Raw genomic sequence first — 24867 nt, forward strand, 5'->3', positions numbered from 1 at the left:
AAAATAACATCAAATTGATTGGAAATACAGTATAGACATTGTTAATGTTGTAAATGACTATTGTAGCTGGAAACGGCTGATTTTTTATGGAATATCTACATAGGCTTACAGAGGCCCATTATCAGCAACCAACCATCACTCTTGTGTTCCAATGGCACGTTGTGTTAGCTAATCCAAGTTTATAATGGGCAAAAGAACACAGACACTGGACAGAGGAAGATTGGAAAAGTGTTATGGACAGACAAATCTAAGTTTAAGGTGTTCGGATCACAAAGAAGAACGTTCGTGAGACGCAGAAAAAATGAAAAGATGCTGGAGGAGTGCTTGATGCCACCTGTCAAGCATGGTGGAGGCAACGTGATGGTCTGGGGATGCTTTGGTGGTGGTAAAGTGGGAGCTTTGTACAGGGTAAGCGGGATCTTGAAGAAGGAAGGCTATCACTCCATTTTGCAAAGCCATGCCATACCCTGTGTACAGCGCTTAATTGGAGCCTATTTCTTCCTACAACAGCACAATTGCGCAAAGCACAGCTCCAAACTATACAATAACTATTTAAAGAAGAAGCAATCAGCTCGTATTCTGTCTATAATGGAGTGGCCAGCACAGTCACCAGATCTCAACCCTATTGAGCTGTTGTGGGAGCAGCTTGACCGTATGGTACGTAAAAAGTGCCCATCAAGCCAATCCAACTTGTGGGAGGTGCTTCAGGACTATATTTCCTATTCATTTTGCAACTCATTTCATGAGTGGCCCCAAACTTTTGAACAGTAGTGTACACACACACACACACACATATATACTTTTTTGCTATCTATATTGAAGAGGAAACAAGCCGAGGGAGGATAGCAGGTTTGTATAGGAAGTGAATCATTAAAAAGCCCACTCATTCATATGTGCATATGCAGCATTTCCCTAGATGTTGTGATAACCTACCTAACCATCTTAAAGCATGTTCATTTCCTACAGTAAATAGTCACACAAGGGACAAAACCTCACCTGAGAAGTGCACACATCAATCATGAAGTGATTTTAATAGGATTGTTCAGAAAATTCAAATGCATTATCTGAAGCATTTTCTGCATTATTTACAGTATTGTTAATTCTGCTGGTCAGGGCTAGGATGGGTGAGAGCCTGAGAATGGCGTGGGAGGGTGATTGGAAGTGTGGGATGCTACAGTAGCTTAGTTTACTGTGTGTGCATGTGTGTGTGTGTGTGTGTGTGCGCATACACACACCTGTATGTATGTGTGTGTGTGTGTGTGTGTGTGTGTGTGTGGGTGGGTGGGTCTACAAGTGAGGGGTGTCTCTGAGGACCAGGCAGACCTACTGATATCCTGCTTTGTCTAGGTTACCATGGAAACTAAGTGTGGCGCCAGGCCAACCGGCTTCCATTAACAAAACCATAAAGGAGGAGAGGAGCTTTATAGTCTTTTAGATAACGCACAGAAAACCATCAAGACCAACACATGGTTGCACTATGACACATTCTACTTCACCAACGTGGGTGACTAGGACAACACCATGTGTGGATGAATCTGTCTGAAGTATCTATTGATCATATGAAGGGTCTAACATCTGATTCCTTTCACAGCATCACAATCAAAGTAGTGTTCAACAGCAACTGACTAAGCAGTCATTCAATACAGCCACGTAAATCAGTATAATAAACAATTCTACTTCACCAATGTGGGTGACTGTATGTGGCCTTCCACGTAGGATCTCACTTGTGGCGCCTACTGATCATGTGAAGAAATATCCGATCTGATATTAAATCACAAAGTAGTATTCAATAGCTTACTGTACAGTAAGGTGGTCTGCATTGCAGTCAATACAAAAGCACATACCAGCACATAAAAAGGGGATACTTACTCAGAAGAGTCTATAAAGTATATTCCAAGTGCTCCAATGCTGAGAGCAAAGACGAGCACGACCTAGAGAGAGAGAGAGAGGTACAGAGATTAGTTTTAGAATGCAAACATGTAACATAGAATACGATATAGCAATAATTATCATTCTGCACATTTAAGTGTCAGTCATTCTCTCACAAACACACACACACACACACACACACACACACACACACACACACACACACACACACACACACACACACACACACACACACACACACACACACACAAAAACAAACAAATTGCAGCCCTGTTTCCAATATTCCTGTGGTTCAACATCCAACACATAGGGCAATCAGACCATGTTATAATACCTCTCCACTACTGAACTCTGAGATTGTGGACATTCCCCATACTGTAATATTGTCCTGTATGGCTCAGTTGGTGGAGCATGGCGCTCGCAACGTCAGGATTGTGGGTTCAATTCCCTGGGGCCATCCATCCATAAAAACGTATGCACGTAATGGCTAAGTCGCTTTGGATAAAAGTGTCTGCAAAATGGCATACATTACTGTAATGTGTGTGTCATAATGAGTGACATAATAGACAAGGTTGTTGTCATCTGTCATCAAACCGTGGCTGGTCTCACAGCCTTAAAGTATGGACATTCTTCAAAGCCAGGGCTATTGTAAATCCTGAATATTAAAAGCAGGCCAATGAATACAGCGTAAGTGAAGTCGAGTGGTATTCATACAAGAGGGAAAGGAAATACACCACACATCTTTGAACCAATCCTTAAAGGGTGATTGTATGAGAAGGAGGGTTGTGGGAAAGGCTGTTGTGACTGCCTTAGTTAATGCAGAGTCATGGGTTGGATTGTACCTGATGCCATTATGCCTCAGGTGTAGGCCATCACACACACGGTACCGCAGCCCCATCAACATCCCTCTACAAATCAGCTGAGTTGTAATGTGAAGACAGGGTGGGGGGTATATGAGGAATGGCACTTGTCATTGACATTAACATGCTCTTCACACAGAGACCACCTCCTGAAAACAGTTCTCAAAAAAGGGGTAAAAGGATAGAGGGAGACTAAGAGTGAAAAAGAGGGAAATGGGAGAGTGAAAAAGAAGGCTAGAGAAAGGATTAGAGAGATAGCGATTGGCTGGGCTGGACAACCGCTAAAATACTGTTCTCATGAACAACTAGCAATCAACATTATCATCATGAAGAGGCCTGCTTTATGACACATGGCTGAACCCATTATATTAAAACACATGATGGAGAAAGATATACTATTGTTTACCCTACTAGCCCTTCTCCCTATTCAGCCACCACACAATAGACATCCCCTGTCCTGCATGATTGCACCATTCATTATAAATGACGGGGGCCTGATTATTTTCATGCTATGGCTCTTTGGATTGATCTACTACATTGTCGTTGGCCTAATGAAAAAACACCCCCATGTATTTTTAATGGAGTCTCTTTGTATGGGAGATGGTGGGGTCCATAGCGTGAGTCTGGTTGAGGTTAGTGATAGCCAAGCGTAGCGGTAGCTAGTGTAGTGCTGTAGTGCATGACTGGAGTGCCGTCCGGTTAGCGAAGAGTTAGAGCAGCGCTAGCAAAGGAGAAGGGAAGCTGGCTTCAATGCCAGCCACTTTGACAACATCAAGATCTCTTTACTGTGATAAGACTGAACGAATGTCATCGAGAAGGCTGCCACACATGACGTTGACAGGATCACTGGTGGAGTCAAACAACTTTCTTTATTTTTTATGTCATGGCTATGATTGATTGAATTTGTACATCCTACTAACAACCCTCCACACAACTACTGTCAATGGTTGATGTCAGGATACTGTATAGGATTTTCCCCACAAGAGGGCATCGTTAGCTTGTATTGAGTGTGTGTTCTCTGCACACAGTGGATATCCAGGCCATGCAGGTTGGAGCTATTAACACACACAGACACACACTTGGTCTCTTCACTCGGGGAAAAACCAGGGACATCACATCGGTGCGACAGCTGAAATGGTTTCCAAACCAAATGAAAAGGAGAGGGATGCCAGTGTAGCCTACATGAGTCACTGTGCGGATGCTGTCCTTAACCCAGTCCTTTGATGACATACATGTAGGCAGTCCTACTGTACCAACCCTGAATGCAGGTATATTAATGGAACACACACATACACGCAGGCACACAGACGCAAATACTAATATTTCCTTGATGCTAATCTGTGACATTTCCTTGATGCTCATCTGTGTCCTCATCTGTGATAAAAAGAGAGCGAGAGAGAAGAAAGAGAGACATAGACAGAGAGAAAGAAAGGAACGACTGAGGGGTAGTCTGACCAGTTGGTTGGTTGGTTACTGGAAAGCTTGCCAGTGAGCGGTGAGTGCCCACAGATGAGATCTGAGGAGATAAGAAGAGTAGACATCTTCCACTGACCCAGTTACTCAGCTGTGAACGCTGCATGGCTGCTCGCTAACACTAACTAGTGCTAGTCATCGTGTCTGTCTGTCTGTCTGTCTGTCTGTCTGTCTCTCTGTCTGTCTGTCTCTCTGTCTCTCTGTCTGTCTGTCTGTCTCTCTGTCTGTCTCTCTGTCTGTCTGTCTCTCTGTCTGTCTGTCTGTCTCTCTGTCTGTCTCTCTGTCTGTCTCTCTGTCTGTCTGTACTGTTTCAGATAACCAGCGCTAGCCATCAACCTCAAACCCATAAACTCCAAAGACAGGAGCACCACTGTAAATCATGACTGATTCCAAAAGACAGGGGAAACCTACAATGTGGGGACATCCCCATCGCCTACAGACTACAAATAGAAACCCAGCTGTAGGCCTGACAAACTGGGGCCAGCACAGCAAAGGAAATGTAGTTTTAACAGTAGTCATAAAATATAACATTCTATGGGGTTAGTGAATGCTTGTTTTGAGAATTAAAACACTTGAATCAGGGTATGGTTATCTGAGCATTTTAAATGTTGGTTATTTAGCAGACGCTCTTATCCAGAGTGACTTATAGTTAGTGTATTCATCTGAAAGCAGCTATGAGAGACAACCTTATCCAGAGTGACTTATAGTTAGTGTATTCATCTGAAAGCAGCTATGAGAGACAACCTTATCCAGAGTGACTTATAGTTAGTGTATTCATCTGAAAGCAGCTATGAGAGACAACCTTATCCAGAGTGACTTATAGTTAGTGTATTCATCTGAAAGCAGCTATGAGAGACAACCTTATCCAGAGTGACTTATAGTTAGTGTATTCATCTGAAAGCAGCTATGAGAGACAACCTTATCCAGAGTGACTTATAGTTAGTGTATTCATCTGAAAACAGCTATGAGAGACAACCTTATCCAGAGTGACTTATAGTTAGTGTATTCATCTGAAAGCAGCTATGAGAGACAACCTTATCCAGAGTGACTTATAGTTAGTGTATTCATCTGAAAGCAGCTATGAGAGACAACCTTATCCAGAGTGACTTATAGTTAGTGTACACATCTGAAAGCAGCTATGAGAGACAACCTTATCCAGAGTGACTTATAGTTAGTGTACACATCTGAAAGCAGCTATGAGAGACAACCGCATCTCACAGTCAGAGCAAGCACATTTTCTCCTCAATAAGTAGCTATCGGCAAATGAAAGGGGTATACATATTCAGAATGTATTCAACTGAAATGTGTCTTCCGCATTTAACCCAATCCTCTGAATCAGAGGGGAACAGTGCCTTGCTCAGGCGCAGAATGGCAGATTTTTACCTTGTCAGCTCAGGGATTCGATCCAGCAACCTTCCGGTTACTGGCCCAACGCTCTAACCACTAGGCTACCTGCAAAGACAGTGCTAGTAAGAAAAGTGTGTAAGTGTGAGTGTTAGTTCAAGAAAGGCAAGGGTGTTCCTTTTTTCTGTACTACTGGTGAGGTATTGCAGATAAAGAAAACCCAAGTACTGTACTGTATTTACATGTATTTACAACAGTAGAAGCCAGTATTAGAGCTTTAAGCAAGAGAGTTTGATTCATACATCCATGTCCATGTTTACTGTGCTAAATGTGTTCCTGTGTCATGTTGTTTTCCGCTAGGTTATGTCCTGACCAGTGACTGTACTGTAACTGTCTGACTAAAGGTGCAAAAGAGCTGTTGCCACAAATTCAACACAGGGTTAGTTAGACCGTGCCCACCTGTATGTGTGAGTGTGTGGTTTCAGGTTCCAGCACTGCAAGCAGCTAGCTGTCTAGAGCATATCGGACTGTTAGCTGAAGAGGCCCATCAATATACCTAATTTAAAAATTGGCTTGGACCCTTTTACCACACAGAGCCCTGCTGATCCATCACGACTGGTCTGCCGACGTAACCGCACGAGGGGGATACAACTTACTTCTTCCGTCGCGACGTCCCTCTAGGGCCCTTCTGCTAGCTTGCTAACCCCGGCCTGCTAGCTGTCTGAATTGCCGTGTCACCATCCCGCCTAGCTACTCACTGGACCCCTATGATCACTCGGCTACGCATGCCTCTCCCTAATGTCAATACGCCTTGTCCATTGCTGTTTTGGTTAGTGATTATTGACTTATTTCACTGTAGAGCCTCTAGCACTGCTCAATACGCCTTAGCTAACCCTTTAGCTCCACCTCCCACACATGCAGTGACCTCGCCTGGTTTAAATGATGTTTCTAGAGACAATATCTCTCTCATCGTCACTCAATGCATAGGTTTACCTCCACTGTATTCACATCCTACCATACCTTTGTCTGTACATTATGCCTTGAATCTATTTTACCGTGCCCAGAAACCTGCTCCTTTTACTCTCTGTTCCGAATGTACTAGACGACCAGTTCTTATAGCCTTTAGCCGTACCCTTATCCTACTCCTCCTCTGTTCCTCTGGTGATGTAGAGGTTAATCCAGGCCCTGCAGTGCCTAGCTCCATTCCCATTCCCCAGGTGCTCTCATTTGTTGACTTCTGTAACCGTAAAAGCATTGGTTTCATGCATGTTAACATTAGAAGCCTCCTCGCTAAGTTTGTTTTATTCACTGTTTTAGCACACTCTGCCAACCCCGGATGTCCTAGCCGTGTCTGAATCCTGCCTTAGGAAGACCACCAAAAACCCTGAAATTCCCATCCCTAACTATAACATTTTCCGACAACATAGAACTGCCAAAGGGGCCGAGTTGCAATCTACTGTAGAGATAGCCTGCAGAGTTCTGTCTTACTAGCCAGGTCTGTGCCCAAACAATTGGAGCTTCTACTTTTAAAAATCCACCTTTCCAGAAACAAGTCTCTCACTGTTGCTGCTTGCTATAGACCACCTTCTGCCCCCAGCTGTGCCCTGGACACCATATGTGAATTGATTGCCCCCCATTTATCTTCTGAGTTCGTGCTGATAGGTGACCTAAACTGGGACATGCTTAACACCCCGGCCATCCTATAATCTAAGCTTGATATTCTCAACCTCACAAATGATCTATGAACCTACCAGGTACAACCCCAAATCTGTAAACACGGGCACCCTCATAAATATCATCCTAACCAACCTGCCCTCCAAATACACCTCTGCTGTCTTCAACCAGGATCTCAGTAATCACTGCCTCATTGCCTGCATCCGTAATGGGTCTGCGGTCAAACGACCACACCACATCACTGTTAAACGCTCCCTAAAACACTTCAGCGAATAGGCCTTTCTAATCGACCTGGCCCGGGTGTCCTGGAAGGATATTGACCTCATTCCATCAGTAGAGGATGCCTGGTTATTCTTTAAAAGTCCTTTCCTCACCATCTTAAATAAGCATGCCCCAATCAGAAAATGTAGAACCAGGAACAGATATAGCCCCTGGTTCACTCCAGACCTGAATGCCCTTGACCAGCACAAAAACATCCTGTGGTGTACTGCATTAGCATTGAATAGCCCCCGCGATAGGCAACTTTTCAGGGAAGTTAGAAACCAATATACCACAGGCAGTTAGGAAAGCAAAGGCTAGCTTTTTCAAACAGAAATTTGCATCCTGTAGCACACTCTCCAAAAAGTTCTGGGACACTGTAAAGTCCATGGAGAATAAGAGCACCTCCTCGCAGCTTCCCACTGCACTGAGGCTAGGAAATACTGTCACCACTGATAAATCTACGATAATTGAGCATTTCAATAAGCATTGTTCTACGGCTGACCATGCTTTCCACCTGGCTACCCCTACCCAGGTCAACAGCCCTGCACCCCCCACAGCAACTTGCCCAAGCCTCCCCCATTTCTCCTTCACCCAAATCCAGATAGCTGATGTTCTGAAAGAGCTGCAAAATCTGAACCCCTACAAATCAGCCAGGCTAGACAATCTGGACCCTCTCTTCTAAAATGATCCGCCAAAATTGTTGCAACCCCTATTACTAGCCTGTTCAACCTCTCTTTCGTATCGCCTGAGATCCCCAAAGATTGGAAAGCTGCCACGGTCATCCCCCTCTTCAAAGGGGGAGACACTCTAGACCCAAACTGCTACAGATATATATCGATCCTACCCTGCCTTTCTAAGGTCTTCGAAAGCAAAGTTAACAAACAGATCACCGGCCATTTCGAATCCCACCGTGCCTTCTCCACTATGTAATCTGGTTTCCGAGCTGGTCATGGGTGCACCTCAGCCACGCTCAAGGTCCTAAACGATATCATAACCGCCATTGATAAGAGACAATACTGTGCAGCTGTATTTATCGACCTGGCCAAGGATTTTGACTCAATCACCACATTCTTATCGGCAGACTCAACAGCCTTGGTTTCTCAATTGACTGCCACGCCTGGTTCACCAACTACTTCTCAGACAGAGATCAGTGTGTCAAATCAGAAGGCCTGTTGTCCGGACCTCTGGCAGTCTCTATGGGGGTACCAGGGTTCAATTCTTGGGCCGACTCGCTTCTCTGTATACATCAATGATGTCGCTCTTGCTGCTGGTGATTCTCTGATCCACCTCTACGCAGACGACTCCATTCTGTATAGTTCTGGCCCTTCTTTGGACACTGCACTAAATGCATGCTCTTCAACCGATCGCTGCCCACACCTGCCCGCCCGTCCAGCATCACTACTCTGGACGGTTCTGACTTAGAATATGTGGACAACTACAAATACCTAGGTGTCTGGTTAGACTGTAAACTCTCCTTTCAGACTCACATTAAGCATCTCCAACCCAAAATTAAATTTAGGCTTCCTATTTTGCAAAAAAGCATCCTTCACTCATGCTGCCAAACATACCCTCGTAAAACTGACTATCCTACCGATTCTTGACTTCGGCGATGTCATTTACAAAATAGCCTCCAACACTCTACTCAACAAATTGGATGCAGTCTATCACAGTGCCATCCGTTTTGTCACCAAAGCCCCATATACAGATCTCAACCCCATAGAAAATCTTTGGAGGGAGTTGAAAGTCAGTGTTGCCCAGCAACAGCCCCAAAACATCACTGCTCTAGAGGAGATCTGCATGGAGGAATGGGCCAAAATGCCAGCAACAGTGTGTGAAAACCTTGTGAAGACTTACAGAAAACATTTGACCTCTGTCATTGCCAACAAAGGGTATATAACAAAGTATTGAGATAAACTTTTGTTATTGACCAAATACTTATTTTCCACCATAATTTGCAAATAAATTCATTAAAAATCTGTGATGTGGTTTTCTGGATTTTTTTTCTCATTTTGTCTGTCATAGTTGAAGTGTACCTACGATGAAAATTACAGGCCTCTCTCATCTTTTTAAGTGGGAGAACTTGCACAATTGGTGGCTGACTAAATACTTTTTTGCCCCACTGTACTACCCACCACTGTGACCTCTCGTTGGCTGACCCTCACTTCATATTCGTTGCCAAACCAACTGGCTCCAGGTCATCTATATGTCTTTGCTAGGTAAAGCCCCGCCTTATCTCAGCTCACTGGTCACCATAGCAGCACCCACCCGTAGCACGCACTCCAGCAGGTATATTTCACTGGTCACCCCCAAAGCCAATTGCTCCTTTGGCCGCCTTTCCTTCCAGCTCACTGCTGCCAATGACTGGAAAGAATTGCAAAAATCACTGAAGCTGGAGACTCATATCTCCCTCACTAACTTTAAGCACCAGATGTCAGAGCAGCTCACAGATCACTGCACCTGTACACAGTACATCTGTAAATAGCCCACCCAACTACCTCATCCCTATACTGTTATTTATTTGATTCATTTATTTTGCTCCTTTGCAGCCTAGTATGTCAACTTGCACATTCATCTTCTGCACATCTATCACTCCAGTGTTTAATTGCTATATTGTAATTATTTTGCCACTATGGCCTATTTATTGCTTTACCTCCCTTATCCTACCTGGTTTGTTGACTGCTTGGCTAGCCCATATTCATTCACTCTACGTACGGTATGCAACACCCAAAGCCACCGAGCAGCAAACCAGGCTAACAAGCTGCCTACCCTTCAAATAGACCACAATATAACAGGCTAAGGGTTTCAACTGCTAATACAATCCAATATATCTGCCGAATCAACAGATCACAAGATCTTTGGTCTAAAACAAAACCACGAGCTAGCCTGGATTCTACACTAAATATCCCTTGACTATTGTTTCAATGGAGCAATATTTAGTCAGTGTGTATTCCAGGCTACAAACAAGTATAAAGTGAGCCTGGAATCCTCACTAAATATTCCTTAGTTCCTTGCTATTATTTCAACAGAGCAATATTGAGTGTAGATTCATTCCAGGCTACAAATGAGCTAGAGTTAGTCTTACCCAGACTCTTCCAGGCTAACAGAGAATTCGTTTAGACTTGTGATTCTCTTGACTCGTGCTAAGTGCACTTCCTGACAAAGCGCATGCAGGACCCAGCTGACAGGTGATGCGGGTTGATGTAGAAAATAATCACTTCATGTTTCGGGTGAGTCGACAGGTTGGCTTGGAAATCAAAAGGACTCTGGTGCAGAGTCAAAGTCAGTTCAGTTCAGTTCATGCAGATAGGCTCCTAACAGTCAGACCTACATACTAGCCCAGGTAGGCTCAAGCTGCACTCATACACACACAAACAGGGATCTGAAACAACTTTGTATATACACAGTCAAGTCGTTAAATGTCCAGTGCATTAAAAAACATGATTTTTCTGTGTTTTATATACATGTAACTACCAAAATAATGTTAACACTTGAGTAAATGAGGGATACAAAGTAAGTTTGGTTCCTGAGTTAATTAAGCAATTAGCATCCCATCATGCTTAGAGTCATATATAAAAATGCTAGGCAGGCCATTATTTTGGCCACCATGGCTGTGCCCTCATAGGTTGACAACGCCCCCATCCACAGGGCACGAGTGATACCTGAAAGGTTTGCATGAAAACAATGTAAACCATATGCCTTGGCCATCTCAGTTATCAGATCTCAACCCAATTGAACACTTACAGGAGAGTCTGGAGTGGCGCCTGAGATAGCATTTTCCACCACCATCAACAAAACACCAAATTATGGAATTTCTTGTAGAATGGTGTCGCATCCCTCCAATAGAGTTCGAGACACTATGAATATATGCCAAGGTGCACTGAAGCTGCTCTGGCTCGTGGTGGCACGATGCCATATTAAAACACTATGTTGGTATTTCCTTCATATTTCCACACTATGCGGTTGGATTAATACTGTGACATTGTGAAAATGGTTTTAATGTCCTTTTAGTGTAAGAGCTGTTTGAAATGACCCCCTGAAATTTCTGCCTGTTTGTGGGATGGAGTTTGGGCCTGCCTGGAATGAGAGTTTCAAAGCTCTCTGCCGATAACAGCTAGTTTTCAGCTTTCCGCTTCCCACTCAGGCCACTCCCAGACAGTCCTGGCAAAATTCTTAGTTGATAAATTGCGCCTTGCTAAGCAGCTATGTTAGTTTATGTTTTACCATTTTAATTGGAATCAACCCAGTAAGATAATTGTTACCCAGACATGATTTCATATTGAGGAAAAAATGGCTGCATTGGGCCTGTAAGTATGTAGAGTCCACAATACTTACTATTCAAATGTAATTTTCCCTGAAACTCAATTCATCCTCCGCCGTCCTTCCCTCGGTCACTGTGTCTGTCGGTCTGTCTTTTAATATACCATTGATTACCCTTGATCCAGTCGGCCATTTTGTCTGGCCTCCAGGCAGACAAACCGAGGTGCTGATTGGACTCTCACCCAAAGGAAACAGGCCATTGATTGGAGGAGCTGAAAAGGGCGAGGTCACTTTCATTACAGAGACAGGCCTTGCCCTGATTACCCACACTACTATGGTTTTAAAAGCCTTGGAACGGTGTTATCATTGGCTCGAAGCAGTTTCCATCATGGTTAAATCCATGATGGGTGCACGTGCAGAAGTGCACACATTAGGAGAAGGGTAGATAATCGGGACCATCTAGTACCAAGAGAAGTCCTTCATAGGGAACATCTACTGTGATATATTCTCTTCACTGGGATTGCCAATAATGTTCATATAGAGTAATATTGGGTATTTATTAAATCTTATTTGTGTATGACTGTAAAATACTACTGACTAATTAAGGAAAATATATGCAGAGTAATACATACAGTAGGTGTTGACATTATATAATGACAGGAGCATATGGAGCCGCAAGCTGCCCAGTTACGCAAGCCTAGCAGACGAGCCAAAGGCCTTTGCTCGCTTCGAGGCAAGCAACACTGAACCAGTATGAGAGCACCAGCTGTTCCAGACGACTGTGTGATCTCGCTCTCGGTAGCCGATGTGAGTAAGACTTTTAAACAGGTTAACATTCAAAATGCCGCAGGGACAGACGGATTACCAGGACGGGTACTTAGAGCATGCGCTGACTAGCTGGCGGGTGTCTTCACTGACATTTTCAACCTCTCCCTGACCCAGTCTGTATTACCTACATGTTTCAAACAGGCCACCATAGTCCCTGTGTCCAAGAACTCCAAGGTAACCAGTCTAAATGACTATTGCCCCATAGCACTCACATCTGTAGCCATGAAATGCTTTAAAAGGCTGGTTATGGCTCACAACACCATCATCCCAGACACCCTGGACCCACTCCAATTCGCATACCGACCCAACTGATCCTCAGATGACGTAATCTCTATTGCACTCCACACTGCCCTCTACCACCTGGACAAGAGGAACACCTATGTTAGAATTCTGTTCATTGACTACAGCTCAGCATTCAACACCATAGTGCCCTCCAAGCTCACCACTAAGCACAGGACCCTGGGACTGAACACCTCCCTCTGCAACTGGATCCTGGACTTCCTGACGGGCCGCCCCTCAGGTGGTGAGGGTAGGCAGCAACACATCCGTCACCCTGACCCTCAACATGGGGGCCCCTCATGGGTGCGTGCTTTGTTCCTCCTGTACTCCCTGTTCACCCACGACTGCATGACAGCGCACGACTCCAACACCACCATTAAGTTTGCTGACGACACGACGGTGGGAGGCCTGATCACCGACGACGATGAGAACATCTATAGAGAGGTCAATGACCTGGCCAGGACAATCTTTCCTTCAACATCAGCAAGACAAAAGAGCTGAAAGTGGACTACATGAAACGGAGGGCTGAGCACTTCCCCCATTCACATCAACGGGGCTGCAATGGAGTGGATCGAGAGCTTCAAGTTCCTCAGTGTCCACATCACTAAGGAATTAACATAGTCCACACACAAAAACACAGTCATGAGAGCATCTTGACTGGCTGCCTCACTGCTTGGTATGGAAACTGCTTAGTTAAATAAATAGTTAACCAAATAGCTACCTGGACTATCTGCCTTGACCCTATTTGCACAAACTATTTTGACTCCTCACATATTCTGTGGCTACTGTTTATCATCTATCCTGTTGCCTAGTCACTTTACACCTACCTATATGTAAATATCTACCTCAATTACCTCGTACCCCTGCACATCGACTCAGTACCTGTACCCTGTGTATATAGCCAAGTTATCGTTACTCATTTTGTATTTATTCCTTGTGTTATTATATATATTTTCTTAAGTCTCTGTATTGTTGGAAAGGTCCCGTAAGTAAGCATTTCACTGTTAGTCTACACCTGTTGTTTATGAAGTATGTGACAAAAAATTGGATTTGATTTTTTTAATGACACTGACATGCTGTTGAAGACACAAGGTTACTTGACATGGTATATTCTCTATTCATAATCAGTCACATGCTCAGACTTTGTGCTCAGAATAAAAAAAGTATGTCAGCATGAAGCACCATTGTTTCCACAACACACTAATCACATCAACTCACTGAACAAGACAAGCAAACAAGACCACTTCTAAGCCGGAATGTCAAAATACAAATGAGACATTAATAAAAGTTTGATGGCAGACAGCCACACATCATCTATAGAGCATGCAGGCCCATGTTCCCTCCTTTGCCTTGAACAACCAGCTCAGCGGGAGACCTGGGTTATGTGATGAGAATGCAGAAGATTTTTATGTGGAGACTGTCATATCATACTGATGTCAGGGCTGCGTCTCAAATGGCACCCTATATCCTATTTATGTGCCCTCTTGTGAAAAATAGTGCACTATATAGGGATCCCATTTGAAAGGCAGCCCTGACATCAGTATGATTTTCAGCATAAACAACCTTAGTATTCTCTTCACATACAACCCTGCTCAGAAAGACCTTCTGACTCACACTGGGTGTCTCAACTGGGCTGGCAATGCAGACCATCACACGCGTAACGATTCAGATTCCCAACGTCTCCAAAACCACTAAACTGGTCTTGCGGTCATAATACAGAAGACGTATGATCCAGAATGAGCAGATTGATAAATACATAGCATGCTGGCTTCTTTTGACAAATATGAGCATTTCATAATTTAACAAAAGCCTCATTCATGAAATCATGTTTAAATCAGAGAGAAAATACAAGCCCTTCAGTTCAGAATCTTCTCCTATAGTTACTATAGCTTTGGTAATACACACACAGACACTCCGGCACATGGAGATAAAAAATCCATCACCATGGTAACCTTTTGATCAAATGCATTGCCTCCTACTAGATGAGATGCAACATACATTATGTATGGTGCAACATGAAAATGCGCATGATGAGGATGAGGATGATATTGAGAAGGATGAAGATGCATGTTAATGTAGATCTAGGTTTGTTATGTCATTAATTAACACGATGTTCACACCAGATGCTGTATGTAGCGACACAACAAATGGCTAAATGCATTTCATTTCATGTCATTATTTCAATCCCTCTGCTTCGTGTCTCCACATTAAAAACATCCGATTTGGGAGGAAAGAGGATTAAACTGTTATCTGATGTATTTTTCCAGAACAGAGAAAAAAGTGATGTGAAGGGGGAGGGCAAGCCAGCTTTAAATCTCCTTCATTCCTTAAGACCGTCTCTGTCACGGTCTCTCTTTCTCCATCTCTCTCTCCCCGTCTCGCTCTCTCCCCGTCTCGCTCTCTCCCCGTCTCGCTCTCTCCCCGTCTCGCTCTCTCCCCGTCTCGCTCTCTCCCCGTCTCGCTCTCTCCCCGTCTCGCTCTCTCCCCGTCTCGCTCTCTCCCCGTCTCCGTCTCGCTCTCTCCCCGTCTCCGTCTCGCTCTCTCCCCGTCTCCGTCTCGCTCTCTCCCCGTCTCCGTCTCGCTCTCTCCCCGTCTCCGTCTCGCTCTCTCCCCGTCTCCGTCTCGCTCTCTCCCCGTCTCCGTCTCGCTCTCTCCCCGTCTCCGTCTCGCGCTCTCCCCGTCTCCGTCTCGCGCTCTCCCCGTCTCCGTCTCGCTCTCTCCCCGTCTCCGTCTCGCTCTCTCCCCGTCTCCGTCTCGCTCTCTCCCCGTCTCCGTCTCGCTCTCTCCCCGTCTCCGTCTCGCTCTCTCCCCGTCTATGTCTCGCTCTCCCCGTCTCTGTCTCGCTCTCCCCGTCTCTGTCTCGCTCTCCCCGTCTCTGTCTCGCTCTCCCAGTCTTTCTAAATCTCTTTCCCTCTCTCCTGTCTCATATGACACACCACTGTAAACTGAAGGAAATACCCAGTTCAACATCCACCTTGACTGTTAGTTGACTAACACACACTTTATATCAACTTAATTCATGTTGAGGACTGTCCCTGCCATTGAATGTCAAAATGAGTTAAAACTAAACAGAAATGGTTTGTGTTGATGATGAGATCACTTTTCTGCACTGCTGCAAACCCTTTTCAAAAATGCTTTCCCCCTGACTCAACCTAACATCAGTCTTCGCCAGTCTAGAACACTGAACAGCTCAGCATCTGATGGACTGACAACACAGACAGATTGACTTCAATGAGTCATGATGCTGTGAGCGATATGGTGCCCAGTCTCACTCAGTGCCCCCTCTGACTTCCTGTCCCCCTTCCTGCTTCCTGCCTGACAGCCAGTCAGAGCGTAGCAGGTGGTGGAGGGGGGGTGTCTGATGGACTGACTGATGTCTCAGACAACTGATTTATATGAGAGGAGAAGTCAGAAGGAAAACAGACAACCCAGTTAGCACATTTGGCTCCTTGGAAGTTGTGGGAACATATGTTTTTCTTTTCACATTGGTTGTGGGAATGAAGCCATACATTTGCTGACCAGTAAAATTGAAAGTTTTTTAAAATGTTCTGAGAACAGAACTGAATTTTTTTTGCCTAGTCTGGGAACGTTTCTTTTTAGGTTGCAGGGAGGTTCTGAGAACGTTTTTCTAAGGTTCCTTGAAAGTTTTCCTGGGAGGTTTTAGTAAAGCTCTGAGAACAGAAATTATAGGTTATTTAAAGGTTTTTGAATAACTTCCTTAAAACTTTCACTGAATGTTTCAATAAGACTTTTAGTAACCCTGCTAGCTTTATTTTGGGTTAACTTTTTGAACTGTAAGCACAGATAGGACACATGGAAATTACAGGGTAATCAACCCCAATTTCAGTCATTCAGGTGAGAAGTTGTGGGTGGAGGGAATTGCTCAAAAACATTCATTTTGGGGGTGGGTTAACGTAGTTGTACCTGATCAACACTTTCTCACTAAAGCATACTTACCAGAAGTCCACTGTCACGCTCTGATAATAAAATTATGTGCATCACGAGCAAATACAGCTCAGTAGTACCGCACCGAATTCCTGACATCTATTGCCATTTGCGGTGTAAATTCTATCCCCCATGGGTGCAAAGAAATCGTTGAAAAATGGACTCACATTTATTGCGGTATTATGTTGGGAAGAAAAGTGCAATCATCACCTTGAAAAGGAAGATTAGGGGCTCAATTCCATACAACCCGCACTGCAGTATTTACACAAGTAGCACTTTTTCCAACGTTCAAATTAACTCACAGATTGGTCTTGGGTTCTGTATAAAAACCTACAACTACTACCAGGGTGACCCCTCTCACAGGTATGCTTTCACTTTTCAGAATTAGAAGTGTAAATAAAAACATATCTGCCCCATGTAGGATTAGGAACTCCTATCCATTGTACTATGAGCCAACTGTTTTAGCAGACTGCCACCAATCAGTCATAGTGGTTATGGAAAAAGTACAACTTGTTGACATGACCATCATTGTCATCTATTTCTTGTTATGATGGATTTAGCTATTAATATGAACGTATAATCCTCATAGCCTACATGTCTTTTCTTCGTAAAAGTACATAGATGTGTATGAAACGGTAAGTAAAAACTAGAATTTCGTCATCTGCTTGTGAATAGTAAAAGCAGCACAAATGCAATAATGGCATTATAATAACTATAAGTGTCGATATGACTGCGGTCAAAAATGGTCTATTGTTGTCAGTTATTGGAAACATTTCTGGCCTCGCTCGTGCTTACAGTATGGTGTGCGTCTTCACACAACAGTTGGATCTCATTTAGCTGTTATCCCTTGTCCAACACTTCCCACAAACAAGTTGCTTGCAGTTTAAACTGGTGTCGTTGGTTCTGTTCCGATTGCATCTGCCCACCTTGCAGTTTCTCCTCCCCGGGAGCTGTGCGCAACTTGGGTTGCACAATGGCGTTAGCTCATATGTCTCCCATACGGCCCGTGAGCCTGACTCATGATGAAGTCTCTCCTGCTCATGGTGTTGTTAATGCACTGCTTGAACAACACGTGTGCGTTAATAGCAGCCAAGTCAAGCATGTTGTAGTGTCTGATCCGAAACATTATCTGACACTCACTCACCTGCTGCCCGATATGGATATTTTCACAGATATGGAAAGCCATTCAGCATGAATCAGAATAATAACCATCAATGATGTCACCGTCCATTTCTTCCCCGCCATCTGAGTCGTTTTTATTCCTATCTTCTAGCAATACTAATGCAGCATATGCATCCATTCCTCTTGGTCTTGCCATTGTAAATGACGCACGATCTCACTGTGTAGCCTACTCCAAGTCAGCCTAGAGAAGACTAACAACACTGCCTGGATTCGGTGGACTGATATAGGGTACACCGTTTTGAGATTATATTTAGAATATATTAACAATTGGTGATTACATAATTATGCATTGTTCGCTTCCTCTCATTCTTTACTTCATTTATTTCATCTGTTATATGTGTGAGATTTGTTTCTGTATAGTTTAGGTTCAGTTTTGAAGCAATTATCGCAGTGATTATCTGGGCATGGTACATTCAACTATCCCGAGAAGGAGCGGAACAGGTCGGGGAAAATCATTCAAAAAGTGACATGTCCTCCTAAAACTGGTTATAACTCCAGTTCTGTTTGTGATATTAAGATTCTAACAACGACTGTGTTATATAGACCCATTTAGGAAAAGTTAAGGATGAGGGGGACATGACTTTAAAAATGGCAGAGTAATTAAAAAAATGTATTCGTTTTAAGTCATTATGACGCTCTCTGCCTTTCTAGTTTTAATATACACTCACGTTTATCGGGTACACCTCCCCATTCACAAAAATGGATCGCTCCTAGACACAGTAGCCTGGCTTGCTATATAAAGCAGGCAGATAGGCATCGAGTCACTCAGTTACTGTTCAATTGAACGTTAGAATGGGCAAAACTAGAGACCTAAACAACTTTGAGCATGGTATGATCGTCAAAGCCAGGCGCGCCAGATCCAGTATCTCAGAATCTGTAGCCCTACTGGGTTTTTCACGCACGACAGTGTCTAGGTTTTTTTGAGAATGGTGTGACAAACCAAAAATATCAAGTCAGCAGCAGTCCTGTGGGCGAAAACGTCTTGTTGATGAGGTTAGGGTTGTTGAAGTCGGAGGTTTTCATACACCTTAGCCAAATACATTTAAACTCAGTTTTCACAATTCCAGACATTTAATGCTAGTAACAATTCCCTGTCTTAGGTCAGTTAGAATCACCACTTTATTTTAAGAATGTAAAATGTCAGAATAATAGTAGAGGAAATTAGTTATTTCAGTTTTTATTTCTTTCATCACATTCCCAGTGGGTCAGAAGTTTACATACACTCAAATAGTATTTGGTAGCATGCCTTTAAATTGTTTAACTTGGGTCAAACGTTACAGGTTGCCTTCCACAAGCTTCCCACAATAAGTTGGGTGAATTTTGGCCCATACCTCCTGACAGAGCTGGTGTAACTGGGTCAGGTTTGTAGGCCTCCTTGCTCACACATGCGTTTCAGTTCTGCCCACAAATGTTCTATAGGATTGAGGTCAGGGCTTTGTGATGGCCACTCCAATACCTTGACTTGGTTGTCCTTAAGCCATTTTTCCACAACTTTGGAAGTATGCTTGGGGTCATTGTCCATTTGGAAGACCCATTTGTGACCAAGCTTTAACTTTCTGACTGATGTCTTGAGATGTTGCTTCAATATATCCACATCATTTTCCTCCCTTATGATGCCATCTATTTTGTGAAGTGCACCAGTCCCTCCTGCAGCAAAGCACCCCCACAACATGATGCTGCCACCCCCGTGCTTCACGGTTGGGATGGTGTTCTTCAGCTTGCACGCCTCCCCCTTTTTCCTCCAAACATAACCATGGTCATTATGGCCAAACAGTTCTATTTTTGTTTCATCAGACTAAAGTGCAGTTGCAAATCGTAGTCTGGCTTTTTTATGGCGGTTTTGGAGCAGTGGCTTCTTCCTTGCTGAGCGGCCTTTCAGGTTGTGTCGATATAGGACTCGTTTTACTGTGGATATAGATACTTTTGTACCAGTTTCCTCCAGCATCTTCACAAGGTCCATTGCTGTTGTTCTGGGATTGATTTGCACTTTTCGCACCAAAGTTCGTTCATCTCTAGGAGACAGAACGTGTCTCCTTCCTGAGCGGTATGACGGCTGCCTGGTCCCATGGTGTTTATACTTGCGTACTATTGTTTGTACAGATGAACGTAGTACCTTCAGGCGTTTGGAAATTGCTCCTAAGGATGAACCAGACTTGTGGAGGTGTACAATTTATTTTCTGAGGACTTTGCTGATTTCTTTTGATTTTCCCATGATGTCATGCAAAGAGGCACTGAGTTTGAAAGTAGGCCTTGAAATATATCCACAGGTACAGCTCCAATTGACTCAAATGATGTCAATTAGCCCATCAAAAGCTTCTAAAGCCATGACATCATTTTCTGGAATTTTCCAAGCTGTTTAAAGGCACAGTCAACTTACTGTATGTAAACTTCTGACCCACTGGAATTGTGATACAATTAATTATAAGTGAAATAATCTGTCTGTAAACAATTGTTGGAAAAATTACTTGTGTCATACACAAAGTAGATGTTCTAACCGACTTGCTAAAAATATAGTTTGTTGACAAGAAGTTTGTGGAGTGGTTGAAAACGAGTTGAAAAACGAGTTTTAATGACTCCAACCTAAGTGTATGTAACTTCCGACTTCAACTGTACACAACCCGCAGAAGCAACATCAACACACACACGCAAAGAAAAACTGTTCAGTTTATGGCACTCTTCATTTTCTTCTTTGACTTTGCCCTTGAAAAGACGCTCCTCCGCAGTCCTTCAAAACCAAAACAAACAAGTGTCAACAACAATAGAAATAGAAGCTACATAGTGCTCCTTTAAAGAGGGAAGGAGCCTGTCTGCCTCTTTCTCTCTCCCTCCCTCGCTCTCCCACCTTCCCTCTTCCCCTCTCGCTCTCTTCCCCCTCTTTTTCTGCTTCTCTCTGTCTATCAGACGGTCAGACAGGCAGCCTCTGAGAGAAGCTCAGTAGCCGTGACCTTGAGATGTGATAGTGAGTCAGCAAGGCTAATAAAGGGACATAAAGGAGAGACGGAGGTATGGAGATGGAGGGAAGGAGGGGAGAGGATGCAGAAAATAGATGGAGGAATGGAGTGAGCAAATGAAGGGATAGAGGGGATGGGGAGAGGAGATGGAGGTATGGAGAGAAGAGATGGAGGAATGGAGTGAGCAGATGGAGGGATAGAGGGGATGGGGAGAGGAGATGGAGGTATGGAGAGAAGAGATGGAGGAATGGAGTGGATGGAGTGAGCAGGTAAAGGGATAGAGGGGATGGGGTGAGGAGACGGAGGAATGGAGTGGATGGAGTGAGCAGATGGAGGGATAGAGGGGATGGGGAGAGGAGATGGAGGAATGGAGTGGATGGAGTGAGCAGATGGAGGGATAGAGGGGATGGGGAGAGGAGATATGGAGGGATGGAGTGGGTGGACAGAGGAGATGGAGGGATGAGAGAATATTAGAGAGGGCGTCCTCTGGGACATAACGAGAGCTCAAAGGTTGCAGAGAAAGAGAGGGAGAATGGGGGGTGGATAATATTAGTGTGTCCTCTAAAGCCCAGCGAGAGCTTAAAGGCCACAGTGTGTGTGTGTGTGTGTATGTATGTATGTATGTATGTATGTATGTATGTATGTATGTATGTATGTATGTATGTATGTATGTATGTATGTATGTATGTATGTATGTATGTTTGAGAGTGTGAGTGTGAGTGTGAGTGTGAGTGTGTGTGTGGTGTGTGTGTGTGTGTGTGTGTGTGTGTGTGTGTGTGTGTGTGTGTGTGTGTGTGTGTGTGTGTGTGTGTGTGTGTGTGTGTGTGTGTGTGTGTGTGAGTGAGTGAGTGAGAGAGAGTGAGAGAGAGAGAGAGAGCGTGGCGAAGGTCCCCTGCTGTGACTTTCTCACCAGTCAGATGATGATAAGAGGGTGTGCATGCGTTTGTGTGTGCGTGCGAAAGACTGTAAAGTGCCAGTGACAAGCGTTATAGAAGAAAGCTTTCACCTCCACCATTATACATGATTGGATCTCATCCTGGCACATATATGGGAGCTTACACAATACTGCTTTAAATAGCTGCTGTAGTTGCCACACTAACTACTATTGAACAGCTAGCACTACCTCACGTATAGCTCGCTATAGTATATTGTACAAGGTCACTGAAAGAAGAGACATCAAATCCTACATCAGGCTTCTTCCTTACTGATTTCACCTGGAGACCAGGAAGGAGGCGGCAAGGAGAGGAAGTCGTGTTGTACTATTAAGGAGGCAGCCTTAAGGAGGCAGGATGTTCTGCCTGATGAACTCTGGCTATTGGGTAACGTGTGACATTTCTCTGCTCCTGAGTCTACCCCCGGCCCAGTCTCTGTCCTCCTCGTGTCCCTCACTTGCTCAATTGTGTCAGTGTGTCTGTCTGCCACAGCCCCCGGCCCAGGGACACACCCAGGAGAGGGCGGACAGGGTGAGCCATAACACAGACACCATTTTTGCATAACACAGACACCATTGTGACTCCTCAAAGAAGTAAGGAAAGGCCAGCGGAGGGCAGGTGACAATGGCATAAGGGGAGTGAGTGATCAATCCCAATACCTCCACTTAGCCCTCCCCTCCATTTTGCGCGATCCCGTGCAAGTAGTGTCCCAAATTAACTTTGAGCAAGGCATAGTGCCTTTTCAGCCAACTAGTTGCCCTCCAAACGGGCCCGGCTCCAGGTGGGGGCAAAAGGGGGCTTGCCCTCTGTTGAAACTTGTGCCACCTCAGTTTTAGTTTTATGACCCTATATAAAAATACAAAAAAGTTGAAATGATTGAGAGACAGGTTTGCACAAAACCTGTATTTCTGCTGGACTGTATCAGCACCATGGACAGAGCGTGCCGCTGAGTGTGTGTATGTTTGTATATAGGGGGACTATGGAAAGCCACTGGGAGGTTAGGTATGACTCCTTTGGGTTTCCATAAAAAGCAGTAAAAAACGCTGCTCATCTGTGGTAGGCTCTGTGAGTAACGTGATATGCCTCCGCCTGTAACATTTGATTTCCAATTATAACGACAAGGACAAGTTTACAGTTTTCAGCTGCTTCACTCAACTCTGCCTCACCACTACAGAGTTTAGTTAACACCTTTTACAGCTAGCTAAGAAGCTAAGTGTTAAGTATATTTCACTCTAACCAGCTAATATCAGAAATCAAACCACCAAGGCCAACGCAAGCCCAGCAGCGATGATGCTGCCGAGCTCCAGCTTGCTCCGCATGAAGAGACTTTCACAAGTGCCGCCAGGATAATGGCTCCACACCCCTTTCTACCTCTGACTATTTCTGACGATCTTGAAACAGAGAAGCCAGCCCAGGTTAGCCTATACAATCATACCCTAGCTGCAGGTTTTCTATCCAAACATGTTAATTGAGTAGCAACTGGTTCACAGAAAGAGTGTCTGGAATACTTGGCTACAGCAGATGCGTCACTTCTTGGTCAAAAGCACTCAAAGGTCTCTGCATTTGAATTTTTATGTTTATTGTGGTATAGCGTGATATAAGCAGAATAAATGACAATTGCAATGTAAGAACTCAAATGATGTCCCTAGGTATAGCTACATATCAGTATGTGTCATGGAATCATGTAATAAACAAAAAAGTGTTTCAAGAAATCAAAATATATTTTATATTTGAGATTCTTCAAAGTAGCCACCCGTTACCTTGATAACAGCTTTGCACACTCTTGGTATTCCCTCAACCAGCATCATGAAGAATGCTTTTCCAACAGTCTTGAATAAGTTCCCACAAGCTGAGCACTTGTTGGGTGCTTTTCCTTCACTCTGCGGTCCAACTCATCCCAAACCATCTCAGTTGGTTTGAGGTCGGGTGATTGTGGAGGCCAGGTCATCTGATGCAGCACACCATCACTCTCCTTCTTGGTCAAATAGCCCTCACACAGCCTGGAGGTGTCTTTTGGGTTGTCAATATTTAACAAGCTATCTGATTAGCTAACTTTAGCCAGCTAGCTATGCATTTCGCTTGCTACAGTATATGAGCGTTTGACATTTGTATGACTTGAAATTTGTGTTTTTTCATGTTTTAGGGACTCCTGAGCAAACCAGCAAACCAGGCTGCCATCTTGTGTAACCCAGTCGATGTAAATAATGTAGCTAAAGCATTTACTACAAATTGAAAACATTTTTTGTAAGCTTGCCTTGCTGCTCTTTAAAAAAAATATATAAAGTAAATCATTTATCATTGTTCTTTACTGTAGTAACTTTAACGTTAGAGAGTGAAGATATTTGGCATGCAATGCAGCTGAAGTAACGTAGCTAACTATTTTCTTGCTTATTGTGTAGTGGAGGATAAAAAGACCTGTATGCCTATGGATGTGTAGTTATGTAGCCGATCTGTGCATGGACCCTAAAACGTTTGGTATAAACATTTGTTCAGAACAGTGGTTATAATTGCTGTCAGTGGTTAAACATTAATCCCCCAAAAATTGCAGAAAATGACTGAGTGAAGGAAAAGCGACCATTACATGTCAAACTGCTATTATGAAATGAAAGTCCTGCTTCAGTACGACTCCACATTGAACCACAGCCAGAAGATGGGTACATTAAGGGCACATTGTTGTTCCACTGTTCTCATTTGTTGCTCATATGGCCAGTGTGTATATGGTGTATGACAAATATCAGGAAAGCCATTACTGTTATGCTTTGGCAGCTTCTGCTGTGATGTAGTGATGTCCCATTCCCTAGGGTTATTTGAGGGACACCCCCACAGAGGAACAATGGAAAAGGCGGGAGAGGGAGGGGGGGCGGATCGGGATTGAGCCATAGTGAGAGATGAAGCTGAAGGGAATGGTGTAGCTGATATGTATTGTACAAGCATTGTATTGTATTGCTTTACAAAACATATTTCTATATATGTATTCTAATACCTTCAAAT

The 24867-nt window shown here is 44.0% G+C and overlaps 1 protein-coding gene across 21 annotated transcripts in view; it reads right to left on the reverse strand.

Moving 5' to 3' along the window:
• The window catches only part of kcnma1a (potassium large conductance calcium-activated channel, subfamily M, alpha member 1a), a 306999-nt gene that overhangs the window by 126914 nt on the left and 155218 nt on the right, over nucleotides 1–24867 (reverse strand). For all 21 annotated transcript variants that reach the window (XM_055928857.1, XM_055928724.1, XM_055928776.1 and 18 more), the window contains exon 3: nucleotides 1870–1931. In XM_055928857.1, coding sequence (XP_055784832.1) covers nucleotides 1870–1931 — 62 coding nt within the window. The remainder of the gene's footprint in view (nucleotides 1–1869; nucleotides 1932–24867) is intronic.

This window comes from Salvelinus fontinalis, chromosome 1, assembly GCF_029448725.1.
Source record: "Salvelinus fontinalis isolate EN_2023a chromosome 1, ASM2944872v1, whole genome shotgun sequence".
In the NCBI taxonomy this organism is placed as follows: domain Eukaryota; kingdom Metazoa; phylum Chordata; class Actinopteri; order Salmoniformes; family Salmonidae; genus Salvelinus; species Salvelinus fontinalis.